The following is a 12,886-nucleotide window of genomic DNA, read 5'->3' on the forward strand; positions in this document are numbered from 1 at the left end:
CAACAGAGGGAAGCATTCAAGGCTGCAGCACAGACCAGCCCCGCTCTCACAGATTCAAGGGTGCCAAATCTACCTCCAAGGTAGATTTAGCTCAAAGATTATATCTTCCACACTTGCAGAGAGAAAAAGAGGTAGCAGCGCCTGGTCTTCCTCCCAGAGCAGCAAAAATCCAAAATGCTTTCTAAAGAACAGCATAAGCACATTTTGCCTTTTCTTATTTTCCTAATTTTCCATATTTACTCCTTCACTGCTTTATCTCCTATTTTTCCTACTAACTGGGCTACATTTTCATAGTCCCCTTATTGTCTTTTGCCCCCTTAGGCAACAAGAAGCACCTGTTAACTTAGAAAACATCTCCACACCTGTACCTCACTCAAGTATATTGGCAACAGCTGCACATCCCTAACAAGGAAAGCTGTTCTTAGTTCCTGCTAGCTATGATCTCCTTTTGTTTCCTTCAAAACTTATCTTCAGCCAAGTGCACAGTATTTCATTGCAGCTGCTTCTGCTTTTATATTGTTTAGATTTCTTTCTTGGTAACTCTATGAATTGGCTGAATACTTTTTATTATTTCTGTGGGGCTTAAGGGAGAAAAAACAAGCAATTCCTTTACTTGTGAATTCTACCATTTATTAGTAGAGTAAAACTCTCAGGAGAAATTGTAGTATTCCAAGTAATACCTTTTGCAAGGGAACTTAGAAGGACCTTATTTTAAAGCTAGGTGAAACAGAGTGAGAAATTGATGACAGACGAAAAATTAGAAAATTAGAATTAGGAAGTGTGCTCTGAAGTAAAAATAATGTTAATTACATGGCAAAAGGCCACATAGGCTAAAGAGCTATTATTTCTAGGCCTTCTTAATGCTAAATAAAACACAAGCAGTTGCTGGGAACTGTGTCACAAGAAATAAATAGCAGTATTATTATCAGCTTCTGAATATGAATTGCATGTGGAACAAGTTCTTCAGTATTCTTCTATAAACATTCACAGCATTGTGTTGAGTAATCTTCCGAAAACTTTGGAATTTGCATGTCTTCTAGCATACCTAGTGCCTTTTCCAGAGAAAAAGTAGCATTTCCTGGGGGTTTTTTTATTGTTGTTCTTGGTTTATTGGGGGGTTTTCTTCAGTGCATAAAGGCACAAGACTGGTCTGTAATGACCCCTAGGTGTCTAATCCTGTCCAGTCACCTACTGCTTTCTGACCTCAGAGGATTGTCTATGGATACTTATATTTTTTATAATTTTAAAGGTCCTTTTCCATTGTCCTTTAAATAAAGGTCGAATTGTTCCATGAAAAAATTGTGCAGCTGTGAATAACCTGAGGCTGAGGTGGTTCTTGAGATGCCTCTGAAGGAGGGAGAAAGTGCAGAGCTGTTTTTCTCAGAGAAAGCAGATCTTTTTGCTTATTTGCTGTGTCCTGACTTGCTTTGTTCTGAGGTGCTAACAGTAACTATTTAAAACCTCCTGAGCCAGTGTGCCAAGTGATTAGTACAGAAACTGCCCAGCTGTCTCTGTGGCAAGTTCAATAGAATTTTCTTTTCATGGGCCACAAACATTGATGGATTAAATCACACAAAACCCAATGTCAACAGAAGAAAAGGTTCCTGACCAAGAATGAAGCTTGTGTACAAAAATCTGTACTTTAATATGAGCTAGCCATAAAATTAATTATAAAAAAATACTGTTATTACCACCACAAATATTTACTGTTGTAGCACCTGAAATGTTTAGTGTGCTTTATTGGCTTGGATAAGACAAGTTTCTTCTCCTGGTTGACTTTACCATCTAGATCAGACAGAGTACAGAAGGTAACAGCGAATCAAGAGTCAAATGACTGTTTGAGGAGAAAGGGTTCAGGAGACAGGAGGTTCAGGAGAGGTCACACCTGGATTTTGAATAGAACCCCACAGGGTTCAGAGACTGCCCAAAGCAGTAGCTCATAAAAATATGCTCAGTGTGCCTTTCCTATGTATACTGTGATGAGATTTTTTTATTTTTCTAGTCCAAGCACTAAGCAACTGCCCCACAGATCTAGGCTTCTGTTCAATTTTCATAGGGTTAATATTTATAGTAAATGGATCAGGAACACATTTTGTGCATCTTGGTTTAACACATAACATAGCATGATGATAATGTAACTAGCTGTACCTTTTCTATATATAAATATACCAGCCCCACCTTTTCTCATAACTCAGAAAAGGAAAATACCCAGTCCTATAGCAAAGTAAATCTAGCAATATCCACTGTGTCTCTTGCACATCTAAAAGTGGAAAGCAGGACAAGGCCAGTGAGAGAATTGCAGCAAATCAGTTTCCTTTAGAATAAACTGACCACTTACTGTACAGGAGAAAAGTTCCTTCCAAGGCTGCTGGGCTTCATGAAAGTGTAAATAAAATGTGTTTGACCTTTGTCTCTGCTGTGGGGAACTTTGTAGGCCTGAATTCAAAAGCATAATGGCAATTTTCAAACTACACGTAATTACATACACAATCACAAACTTCACAGGGATGTTTGAAGGCTGCTTGTCTTGTCATCAAAGTGCACCATTGGGTAATGAAATTGTCAACAGAAACTGTCAAACCTTGCTTTGGAACACAGAATCTGTTCACCAACACTGATACCTCATACAGTGCTCTGTGAATGGCTCCTGCCCATGCTTATTGCAGTATAAAACATGAGAAAATTAGGACAGGAGCTTAGCATTCTATGCAATTGGCTACAACCCCTTGAAAACTTTTTGGAAGTAGTCCTCTTTTGCAATTTGCTGGTAAGTTCTCACCTTTCAAGTGCTAGCAGTATGAATAATGATGTTGATAATTCAGATGCAAACCAGAAATATTTTAGGCCTCCTAATGAGGATACTTTTTGGCCACAAGACCAGTGGCTTTGAAAGTGGGTTAACTACTCCCATTGTTTACTTTTGTAGCTATCTATTACTACAGCTATCCAGAATGCATTCCTGTTGGTCCTGGATCAGTTATTCAAATAAAGGGCTGTAGTCTGGTGGATTCTTCTGCTGTCCACATGGCTCCAGGAGTAGCTCCCCACCTGAGGACGTGATGATTTCTTCCTGGAATGATAAAACCAATTAAAATATCAAAGATATAAACTGCATCTACCTTCTAAGTATAGCAATGAAGACCATCATTCCTCTGTAACTAGCTAGCAACTATAGATAAACACTTGATAAAATAATTACAGACCAGCAAAAGGATTTTACAGGTTAATCATTTTCTTCATGCTCTGTTTGTGTTATTTATGCTGGTAGCAACTTGTGCTATTATCAAGCAGTGAAATCAGCACATCCAAGAGACACTGATTTGTACTACTTGTAAGTTGCTGCACTATTTAGGAAGTCACCTACAGATGCTTATAGAGGGTATTCTCATGGGTTAATTGAACCGACAGATTTACCATGCCCAGTCTTCCATGCTGCTACCCCCAGGCAGACTGAGCAGGAGCTCAGTGTTTAGTGAGCTCACACACAACAGTAACAGCTTTCTGACTGATGACAGCAAGGTGAAAGACATCACCCTTGCTACGAAAAGGCAGTCTGTACTCACAGCAACTATGCACAGAAGATGCACATTCACACCACATTCTATAAGGTTTGTTCTTCCAACTAATGGCTACCACTCCCTTGTGTCTGCCAGCTGAGTTGTTTGAGTGACCTCTCAGTTTTTCAATCAAAATGAAACAAAATGAAGTCAATCAGTACAAGCAAGTAGAAAATCAGTTACGCCAGCCCTCCTCAGGCCCTTAAAAAAATTCCATGCAACCTCTGGGGTGGGGAAGTATACTCTTGCTAAAAATAGTCATGAGGAAAGCAGCACCTTTTCCAAAATATATAGCAATAGCTGCAAGGGAAAATGTGCCCACAACACAACCAGTCATATACAGATTGCTTGGGGTTACCAGGAGGCTTTGGAACAATTGACAGTGTACTTCACCAGAGAGGGCAGGCAGAAAAGCCTCTAAGAAAACCAAGTGACAGACAGGATAAAATACCTGCTGAGGTGATTGCCAAAGGTGCCAGTTTTAATACAGCCATAAGCTGGACAGGGAAAATAGAACTGTGTGTTGGCATTAAAGCTGAACTGGTTTCCCTCATAGGCTTACTACTGGGGCAGCTATTAATTCTTATCATGGGACACCTAAGCAAGTTTTTTTTCTTTTATTAAATGGCATGAACTAAAAGCCATTCTGCCTCTGACAAGTGCTCTACTGCTGTCTGTACATAGATGTTTTCCTAATACAGAGATTACCTAACGTGAGCTGTGATGAAAATATAGGAACATGGCTGGAGCACAGATGGCTGGAATTGGCTGTCACCATCACCAGGGACAGAGGGGAAACTACATTAGCCAGGGGTTCCACATCCAACACCTGATAATCTGCATTTGAGGTGTTGCATGTTTGCTTTTCTTTCCCTGCCAAAGCCCTGGTTAGACTCTTTCCAGGTGCACGGGGGCTGGCTGGGATGGAACTTCACAGCTGCCTGTTCTCCATTGTGACATCATGTTTTGAATTTGTGGCTAAAACAGTGTTAATAACACACTGCAGTTTTGGCTATTGCTAATCACTGCTTACACAGCACAAAGGATTTCTCTTTTTCCCACTCAGGCCCTGCTGGTAGAATAGGCTGGGAATAAGGGTGAAGTAGGAGGGGACACAGCCCAGTTGGTTAACCCAAATTGGCCAGAAGGACATTGCATACAAGAAGGGTGTCAGGGATTGGAGCTTCCAAGGTGGCCACTGAGAAAGGTTTTATTTAAATTAGGGGAGAACATATATTTTAGTCAAATGTGACACCTACCATCTCCCCATGTAGAAATATAATTTGTGGACATTTAATATCATAATGATCTCTGTGGGGACACTAAGGCAACACTAAACAGATACTGCAAAACAAGTGAGATAAAAGCAAGATTTAAAAGACAGGGAATTTAGAAGAAAAGTAACCTGAGACTGAATACTTAAAAAATTAAAAGCTGTGAAGAAAAGGAGGAGCAAAAAATTTATAGAATTACTCTGAGACAAGTGTGAGAAAAAGATAAAATAGGATGGGGAACTAGAAAAGAAAGGATAAGAGGAACTATAAGGGTGGCTAAGAAAAAAACAGAATTAAAACTGATGAAGATAGGGAGATGCCAGATGAAAACAATTTATGCTTTCAGAAACAGTGCTACTATTTAGTTACAGTCTGGCAACAAGAAACAGAACCTAGAGGTAAAGTAATTCAAACCCATCTAAAGTCGAATAGTAAATTCTTCTTGCAAGATTGTTTTGGGTAATAAGAAGTGACCCTTAATATACCCCTAAAAGAGAGCCCCTCCATGTTCCCTTCTTTAGTGCAGGGTCACACTCTCTTGCTTTTGCACATTACAGCTCTCACATCAAAGGTAGAAAAATGCTGAAATTTCATTGAAAGACCTTTCTATGGTATTTCAAATCCAATTTTCCACAGCCAAAAGGCTCAGAAAGTGTTACATCTGTCAGCCCTTATTAGGCCATTTGTAGCCAAGGAGAGTGCACACTGTATAAAGGGACACAAGTACATACTGGAGCATTTGAAAGAAGGGGAAAAGTATTGTGATTCACTGCAACAGAAGGATGAATGTTACAGCTGGGCTTAGTGTACAATATTCTTTCCCACTGTGGTCATTCCTATTTTCCAGCATGGTTTCAAGCTACATGGCTGCTCATTAAATTATTAATCCATTCCACTCAGCTATTGATCTCCACCTAGCAAGTGTTACCTTGTGAAAATCAATCAGGTCTGTGAGCGTTGGGTGTCGGTTTGGGTCCACCCCCAGGAAGCTGTAGAAATCCCCCGAAGCATCCACCAGGAAGTGCTTGAAGCCGTTCTGCTGGCGGTAGGACAAGGCGTAGCCCCAGATTTTCTCACTGACTCGCACCAGGAACGCGCCTTCAGATTTATTCATCAACAGCTCCTCTGCTTCCTGACGGCTGATAATGCCTGGCCAGAAAAAACCCCATGGTTATGCAGGTAACAGGTCTGCCAGAGGCAATCAAATGCACCAAACACTGAACAGAAGTGAAATCACAATGGTGTAACTTCTGAAGGCTGGACTGTTTCTAGGAGGAGATGGAGACAATGTTTATGCTGTTTGCTTTGGAAGGATAGCTGTAAGGGTTTTGATGGAGTCTGGTGGGATATGCTTTTTAATTTGATGATTAGGACTTGCTTTTTCCCATCCTTACTTCTTTTTCAAAGGATAAATAATACAATTGGCCTATCAAACCAGCAAATTCTGGACAAGCTGTCATTTAAGCAGACTAGCACAGCTAGGCATTGCAGCTGGAATTTGCAATGCATTGCTGATATTTGCAATTGTATTGCAGTTCTGCAGACTCTGTTGTCTTATAACTGCTTTTTATGTCCTACAAAAGGAATGTAAAGCAAGTGCCAGGAGAAAAAGAATTTCTCTTCTTTTGTACATCCACACACATACACATGCATAGATGCACATAGGTAAATTGGATGAAAAGGTTTAATGGCAGTAGAGTTTCAAAAACTGCCCCATTTTGTTCTTTTGTGTTGGAAAAATCTTCATCTCTCTTGTTCCTTCTGATTCTGGAGCACAACACTGAAGTTGCTAGTACTTCTGCTTGCATAGAGGTTATAAAAGATAAAACCTATTCTTATCCTAACCCATAACAAAGGTGTGATCAGAATTGCACCTGGCACTGAACCAGGTCTTACCATGCACCCAGAGAGCCTGGTTCCAGTCTGTCTGGTCGGCCTAGAGGACAGTCAGCTCATGTCTCAATTATCTGTGAAACACCAGATGCTCACTCTCATCAGGAGCAGATGTTGAATTAGGCCATTCTGAGTGTGAACATGGCACATACGTCAGTAAATAATGTATGTACATGTTCCAGAGTTACTCTCTGTGGGGATAACTTTCTCCAAACAATGCATGTAATATTTAATGGAACTACTTGTCATCCTAGAAACCTACACTTGTCCAAGAGAGAGTTCCATGAAGCCACATTGTTTCAGTGTAATAACAAACATAGTTCAGGGATTATCAGTTTGCACAGAGAAGGGTTTATCTGAAAGTTTGGAATGCTCTAATTAAGTCCTTAAGGAAAATTATGCATCTGGGAGACATAGGAAGGGACTGAGGAGGTCTGGGTACTAAAAGCAAGCACTGTGTGATATTTGGAAAGGTAGAAAAACATCTCCTTCTTTCAATTTTTGTCTACTTTGAGAATATGAATTTCTTTTACAATTTTACTTGGTGAAGTGACAAAGGGCTGAGTCTCAATGGAGGTCAAGGTCCCCTTGATAATACCCTAGTACTAAGAAGAAATGTACACATATGTAGTCTGCTGAATGACACCCATTTCTCTTTTATGAAGGATATTGCATCATCTTTGCACCAGACGTGTAAAACAGGTAGTCCAAACATAAGCATTTGTTTAGAAACAGCAAGTAACTGCTCAGCAACACTGTCAATTGATGCACTTTCCAAAATTAAAAATACTTTTATTGGAGGTGTTCCAAGATGAATTATTAAATTTTTTTGAACTCTGTTCAAATGAAAAGACAGTACCAATATGAATCCATATGATATTATTGGAAACGTATTATGGGAAGTTGCACCACCAAATCCCAATACCAGATACCTAAGAATTACACAAAAACTGATTCTGAAATCACAGTATCTGTTAACCCAGTCTTCTCTCAAACTGGCCTAATTTAAGTATGCATGAAATGTGATATTAGTGATTATAATGGCTACTTCCTTGACAAATCTCTGCTAGAAATAAATGTAGATGAGCCACACTACCAGTCTCAGAGCATTTAATGACAGGAAAGGATAAACAGTGCCATCACCAGCAAATACTACATTAATTACCATAAATCAGTATTTACACTGTAGTTCCAGATTGAAGGCATGCTGATAACTTTTGAGATAGGAAGAGGAAGAGGGTGTTATAACTATCCCTTCTCCAAGCAGTGCCAGAATTGTTATGCAGACCTGACAGGGAATGAGGTAGACTTGACAATTCAGACTTGGTGAATGTAGAGAATTTGTAAAACATAGAGAAATATAAAAAAAGAGTGGTTGTATTATACAGTGAACACTATTAGGATATTTCTAGGGTTTGAATCTCTATCAGGCAAATAACATGAAATTCATTTAGCATTCATTAGTTTAATGGCAAAGAATCTGTTCATCTGCTCTCAATTCCCAGCAGTGGAGCTAAAACACTGGAGGCTTCCACACAATGCCATCTTCTTTGCCAGACCTTAGCTGTGTTCTAAACACTTCATATCATTGAGTAGGTAAGAAATGCTGCATTGCTCAAAGCCAAGTTCTTTTTTCTCTTTTTTTGTTTTAATTCTCTTTTCTGCTAAAGATGGTGTAATAAATTATCAGCCAGCCACTCTCTTCCCTTTTGCTGTCCTGATTCTGTTAATAGCTCACAAGAAACCATCTCTCCCTACCATCTCCTCCCTCTCCTTACCTCCCGGTTATTTTATATTTCTCCAGTTCAATTCTTCAGAGGATGGTTATTACAGCAATGAAAGTTTCCCACTACCCTTTAAAAAACATTATCCTGTTCTCAAGACAATTGGAAAAAGAGTGGCACTGTTCACTCCTGAGATGATTGTAGAAAGGCAGACAACATCTGTGAAACGCCTACATTTAAAATTGTTTTAACTAAAATCAAGAGTCTTTGGTTTCCCAAGGCTCCAATATGAGGTATGGAATCACAAATGCTCTTATCTGTGCTAGTTAGGATATTAATGACACATATTATATTGAATAGAAACCACTGATGCTTTGAAAACTAATTTCCCCTCACTCTCATTCTTGCTAATCTCTTAAAAAGATTAAAAAAGGGGAAAGCCCAGTCCAGTTTTTGATGCTTATATATATTAGCAGCTTGGATTCTTAGCAGAGAGAATAACATTTTCTAAGACAGTTATTTCAAATCATAGAAGATTCATCATCAACTGACATGTTCCTAACTAACAGCTTCATTTTTAAAATACAGGACAAGTTTTAGATGATGATAGGCACATATTAACATTTTTGTTGTAATTATGTTCTGTTTACTGCCACCAATCTTTCAAACAGGAAAAAGAACATCCTAACATTTAGGATGTATTAAGCTCATGTGAAAAGTGGTGAGTTCATTATTAGTTTTATGAGCCCAGCTAAGAAATCCTAATGCTGCCTTCCAAGTTTACAGGAGCCTCAGCAGCAAAAAGTGCTATTCTGCAATATTCTGCAATGACACCTCAGCTTCCCACTCTACTTTCAGGGTTATCCTACATATATCCTTGAGTGAGACTCAAGATGTATGTATGTATTTGTTGGAAAAATGCCACACCAAGCATGAACCAAAGGCTGATAAATTTTGCCGACAAGATAGACAGTGTAATAAAAGTCTAGAATTATTTTTTCACGATTATAAAGTAACATCACACCCTTTGCTGTGACCTACCAAGACTCTAAAGTACCACATGTAATAGTCATGTCCATATAAAATGATAATTTAGTCTTTAATGGTCAATATATTTTAATATGCACACATATATATAAAATAAATATTATATATAATACATGTATATTATAATATATGTGCATATGCCAAGAGGCCAGCTAAGGTTAGAGGGACAGCAGGTACAAACACAGCCCAGAAGCTTTCATTTACCATTTTGCAATAGAAGCTATTTGTTGAGCTGATATTTTCTCTTTTTGTATTTTTTTCCATCAGCTTGACCTCAAACACTCCAGTGCATGAGGTCTTACTCAGAAAAAGTGCTACAAATACTGGCAGGAATAAATTAGAACAATGTAATGAAAGAATTCATGGCAAAAGAATTCACAGCCATTATGAAAAGCTTTCTAGCTTGTGCAAAATTGATTTGATGAACAATTATGAATATTCACATGTAATAAATGCAGAGGAAAGAGACCATTCTGTTAATACAACTGAAGACATCTAACCAGGGTGATGTAGGTCACTAATCAGGATCCAAAGCAGAGAGAAGCCAATACCAGCATCTTCTTTGTTTTCAATAGGATTAGATCAAAGCCAAATGAGTACAAATATGCCTGGCAATCATTACATGAATGATTCACATGCTAAAGGTCATAAAAATACATTACACTGAGAGCAAGTGTAAGTAGTAAATAAACACAAGGAATTATGAGGAATTAGCAGATAACTCCTGAATAGGAGGACTATATTTGGGACTATATTTGTTCAATTATACAGGCAGATCTAATCAGAAAAGATATGAATGTATAAGAATATATGTCATTTGAAACATAGTGATAAAATGGCCATAGGAGAGAAGGAGCAGTTTGCCCAGCATCAGACAAACCCTTGCATTTTTTCAAACTGAAAAACTAAGCTAGGTAGACATACTACTCTAAATAGCATTTAGAATAAAAAAGTCCCCAATCGCAAATTTTTTCCAAAAATTTCCAAATCAACTTCTCTTCAAGACTTAATTTGAAAGTCAAAAGTTGGATTACTCTTCACAATGAAAAAAAGAAAAAAGCTGAAGTAAATGTCAGGAAAAAAAATACCACTATAGAAGCTAGGAAATAACTTTGTTTAGAACAGAGTTTTGGGTCTTGGGCATTTTGAATCAAAAGTTGTGGTTTAGTGAGATGATAATACATTATATGTTTTTCTCCTTACTTCATTATGACTTTAAAAAATCACACAGTTGGAAGTAAAGATCAAACCTGCCTGGGGCCAAAATCTGAATGAAGGCAATCAGTTTTGAAGGAAATAATCAGAGAAGTAAACAGAAACTCAGAAGGGATTGATCCAAGTGCAGCCAGTGTGGTTTCAGAGGAGCTGACAGGCTGTGTCACATGGCAGGGTTAACATAAACCACTGCCAGGAGGAGCAAGAGCAGCTTCTGAGAACCTCATGGAGGGGGGCAGAGCTTCCAGAGCCCACAGAAGATGAAGATGCTCATGAGGAGCCGATACAAGGTAAGATGAAAACTGAAACTGGGGAACTAAAACTTAGAAAAGGTTTGACTTTTTGAGGTCCCACTATAAGGTGGATAGTAAAAACTTGAAACAAACACTCAAATGCATGACACTAGCTACCATCTCTGGATGAAAAACCCAGCTCCTTCAGCCACTCAGAAAGACCAAAAGCATAAAATCAGGGAAGATGAAGTAGTGGCTTCCCTGCAGTGGAAGAACTAGAGCAGTTATGGTTTATACTCTCAAGGAAAAGTACCACTCAAAGCAAGTTTCCTCAGGTTGACTTTTTCAATTCTCTTCCACAGGTGCAAGTCTATACTTGGACTCTGAAACTGACTGAATATAGTTTTGCTTGTTCATTGGGAAGGTCACAATTAATCTACAGCAGGGTGATGTCTTGACTGAATACTTTATGTCATCCTTGAGACTGCCAATGTCGCACACAATTTAAAGAATGCTGTTATCAGTACAGTGGTTTATGGACTGTGCTGCAACTGAAAGAGTCAAAAAATAACAAAGGGTCTAAAGTACCACATATAATAGTCATGTCTATATAAAAAGATCATTCTGCCTTTAATCATAAAAAGTCATACATTGTCATTTCTCTGGTGTTTCCAGCAGGAGTAGCATGCACAACTAAATACATGCACAAATATTTGCAGCAATAGGATCTCACAGTGTACTGCTATTGAAGAGGTTTCACCCTCTCCTTCCTTTTAGTCACAATGCTTTTTTGAATGATGCCACAAGAAGAGATCAATAGTATTGTGTGGGAAAAGCTAGAGCTGAGAGGTAACAATAGCTCTGCCTCTGTATTTCAGCATAGAAGCAATAAAGGCCAAAAAGCAAAGCAAGGGAGTAAATCAAAGACATCTGGTAATAGAAACAAAGCTGTTGAAGCTATTCACCATCTGCTGTTAAGGCAGAACAAACTCACATGGGACTAGATCTTCAAAAGAGTTCTGTTTCCATTTAGACATTGAAATAAATGGTCAAGCTTAGTAAAAAAATAAAAACAACAAATAACAAAACAACAAAAATTCAATTAAAAACTCAAACAAAAAAACAGCTCAATGATGGGTAGATTTGCTGAGGTTTGGGGGGAATTTTTTGTTGTTTTGTTTGTTTTCAAAACTCTGTCTTGAAGTGCGATGGCAAGAACCCAAGAGCAAAGGGGTTCTGAATTCTTATGCAATGCTTTTGTTATTTACAGCTAGTAAGAATGCAGCTTTTGCATGCTGTGCTGCAGGTTCGTAATCTGAGTCCTAGTAACTAGTAATATTTAAGGTCACAAAAAGCAAAACATAAATATGTGTAAATAAAACCTTCCTGTCTCCATAGAACTGCACTGGTCGACAAAGCTGGGTTGTATTTAGAAATCAACAGGTAAAACACACATTAGAATAAACTCACAGATGAGTTCTGTTGGCACTCAGGGGCCAGCCTTCTCTGAGCTACATTGGCAAAGCAAAGTGAGACTATCTAGGGAGCCTCTGGAGAAAGTTTTCTCTGCTCCACACTCACCACCTCTTCTGCACAATTTCAGGAGTTGAGCATGCAGTAACAAACCTCACATAGAGATAATTCTGTGCTGGGGAAAGGTGAGCAGGAGCCCATTAGCCATTCTTCACCATTCCTCTCCCTTGTAACCACCCTGGCACTTTTCAGGCGTATGCAGAATTGGGAAGCAACACCTCAGTGAGATTCAGCCAACTCTCCAGTGTGCCTTGCTCACTATAGGAACTATGCCCTGGGCTATGCATAGACACGTATAGCAAACCAAGGCCCAGAGGAATAATGTATTTCTGATGGCAAGAGATCCCTTTAGGCAAGGATGAGGCACCTTGATAATCTATCATGTGCTAAATGAGCTCTCCTTGAAGACT

At 38.8% G+C, this 12,886-nt stretch overlaps 1 protein-coding gene across 2 annotated transcripts in view; it reads right to left on the reverse strand.

The window, feature by feature from the left end:
- Nucleotides 1-2,977: 2,977 nt before the first annotated feature.
- The window catches only part of SH2D4B (SH2 domain containing 4B), a 56,078-nt gene continuing 46,169 nt past the window's right edge, over nt 2,978-12,886 (reverse strand). For both annotated transcript variants that reach the window (XM_058810778.1, XM_058810777.1), the window contains exons 7-8: nt 5,760-5,980; nt 2,978-3,070 (exon numbers count right to left, since the gene is read on the reverse strand). In XM_058810778.1, coding sequence (XP_058666761.1) covers nt 2,978-3,070; nt 5,760-5,980 — 314 coding nt within the window. The remainder of the gene's footprint in view (nt 3,071-5,759; nt 5,981-12,886) is intronic.

The sequence above is a fragment of the Ammospiza caudacuta genome, chromosome 9, assembly GCF_027887145.1.
Source record: "Ammospiza caudacuta isolate bAmmCau1 chromosome 9, bAmmCau1.pri, whole genome shotgun sequence".
NCBI classification, from domain to species: Eukaryota; Metazoa; Chordata; class Aves; order Passeriformes; family Passerellidae; genus Ammospiza; species Ammospiza caudacuta.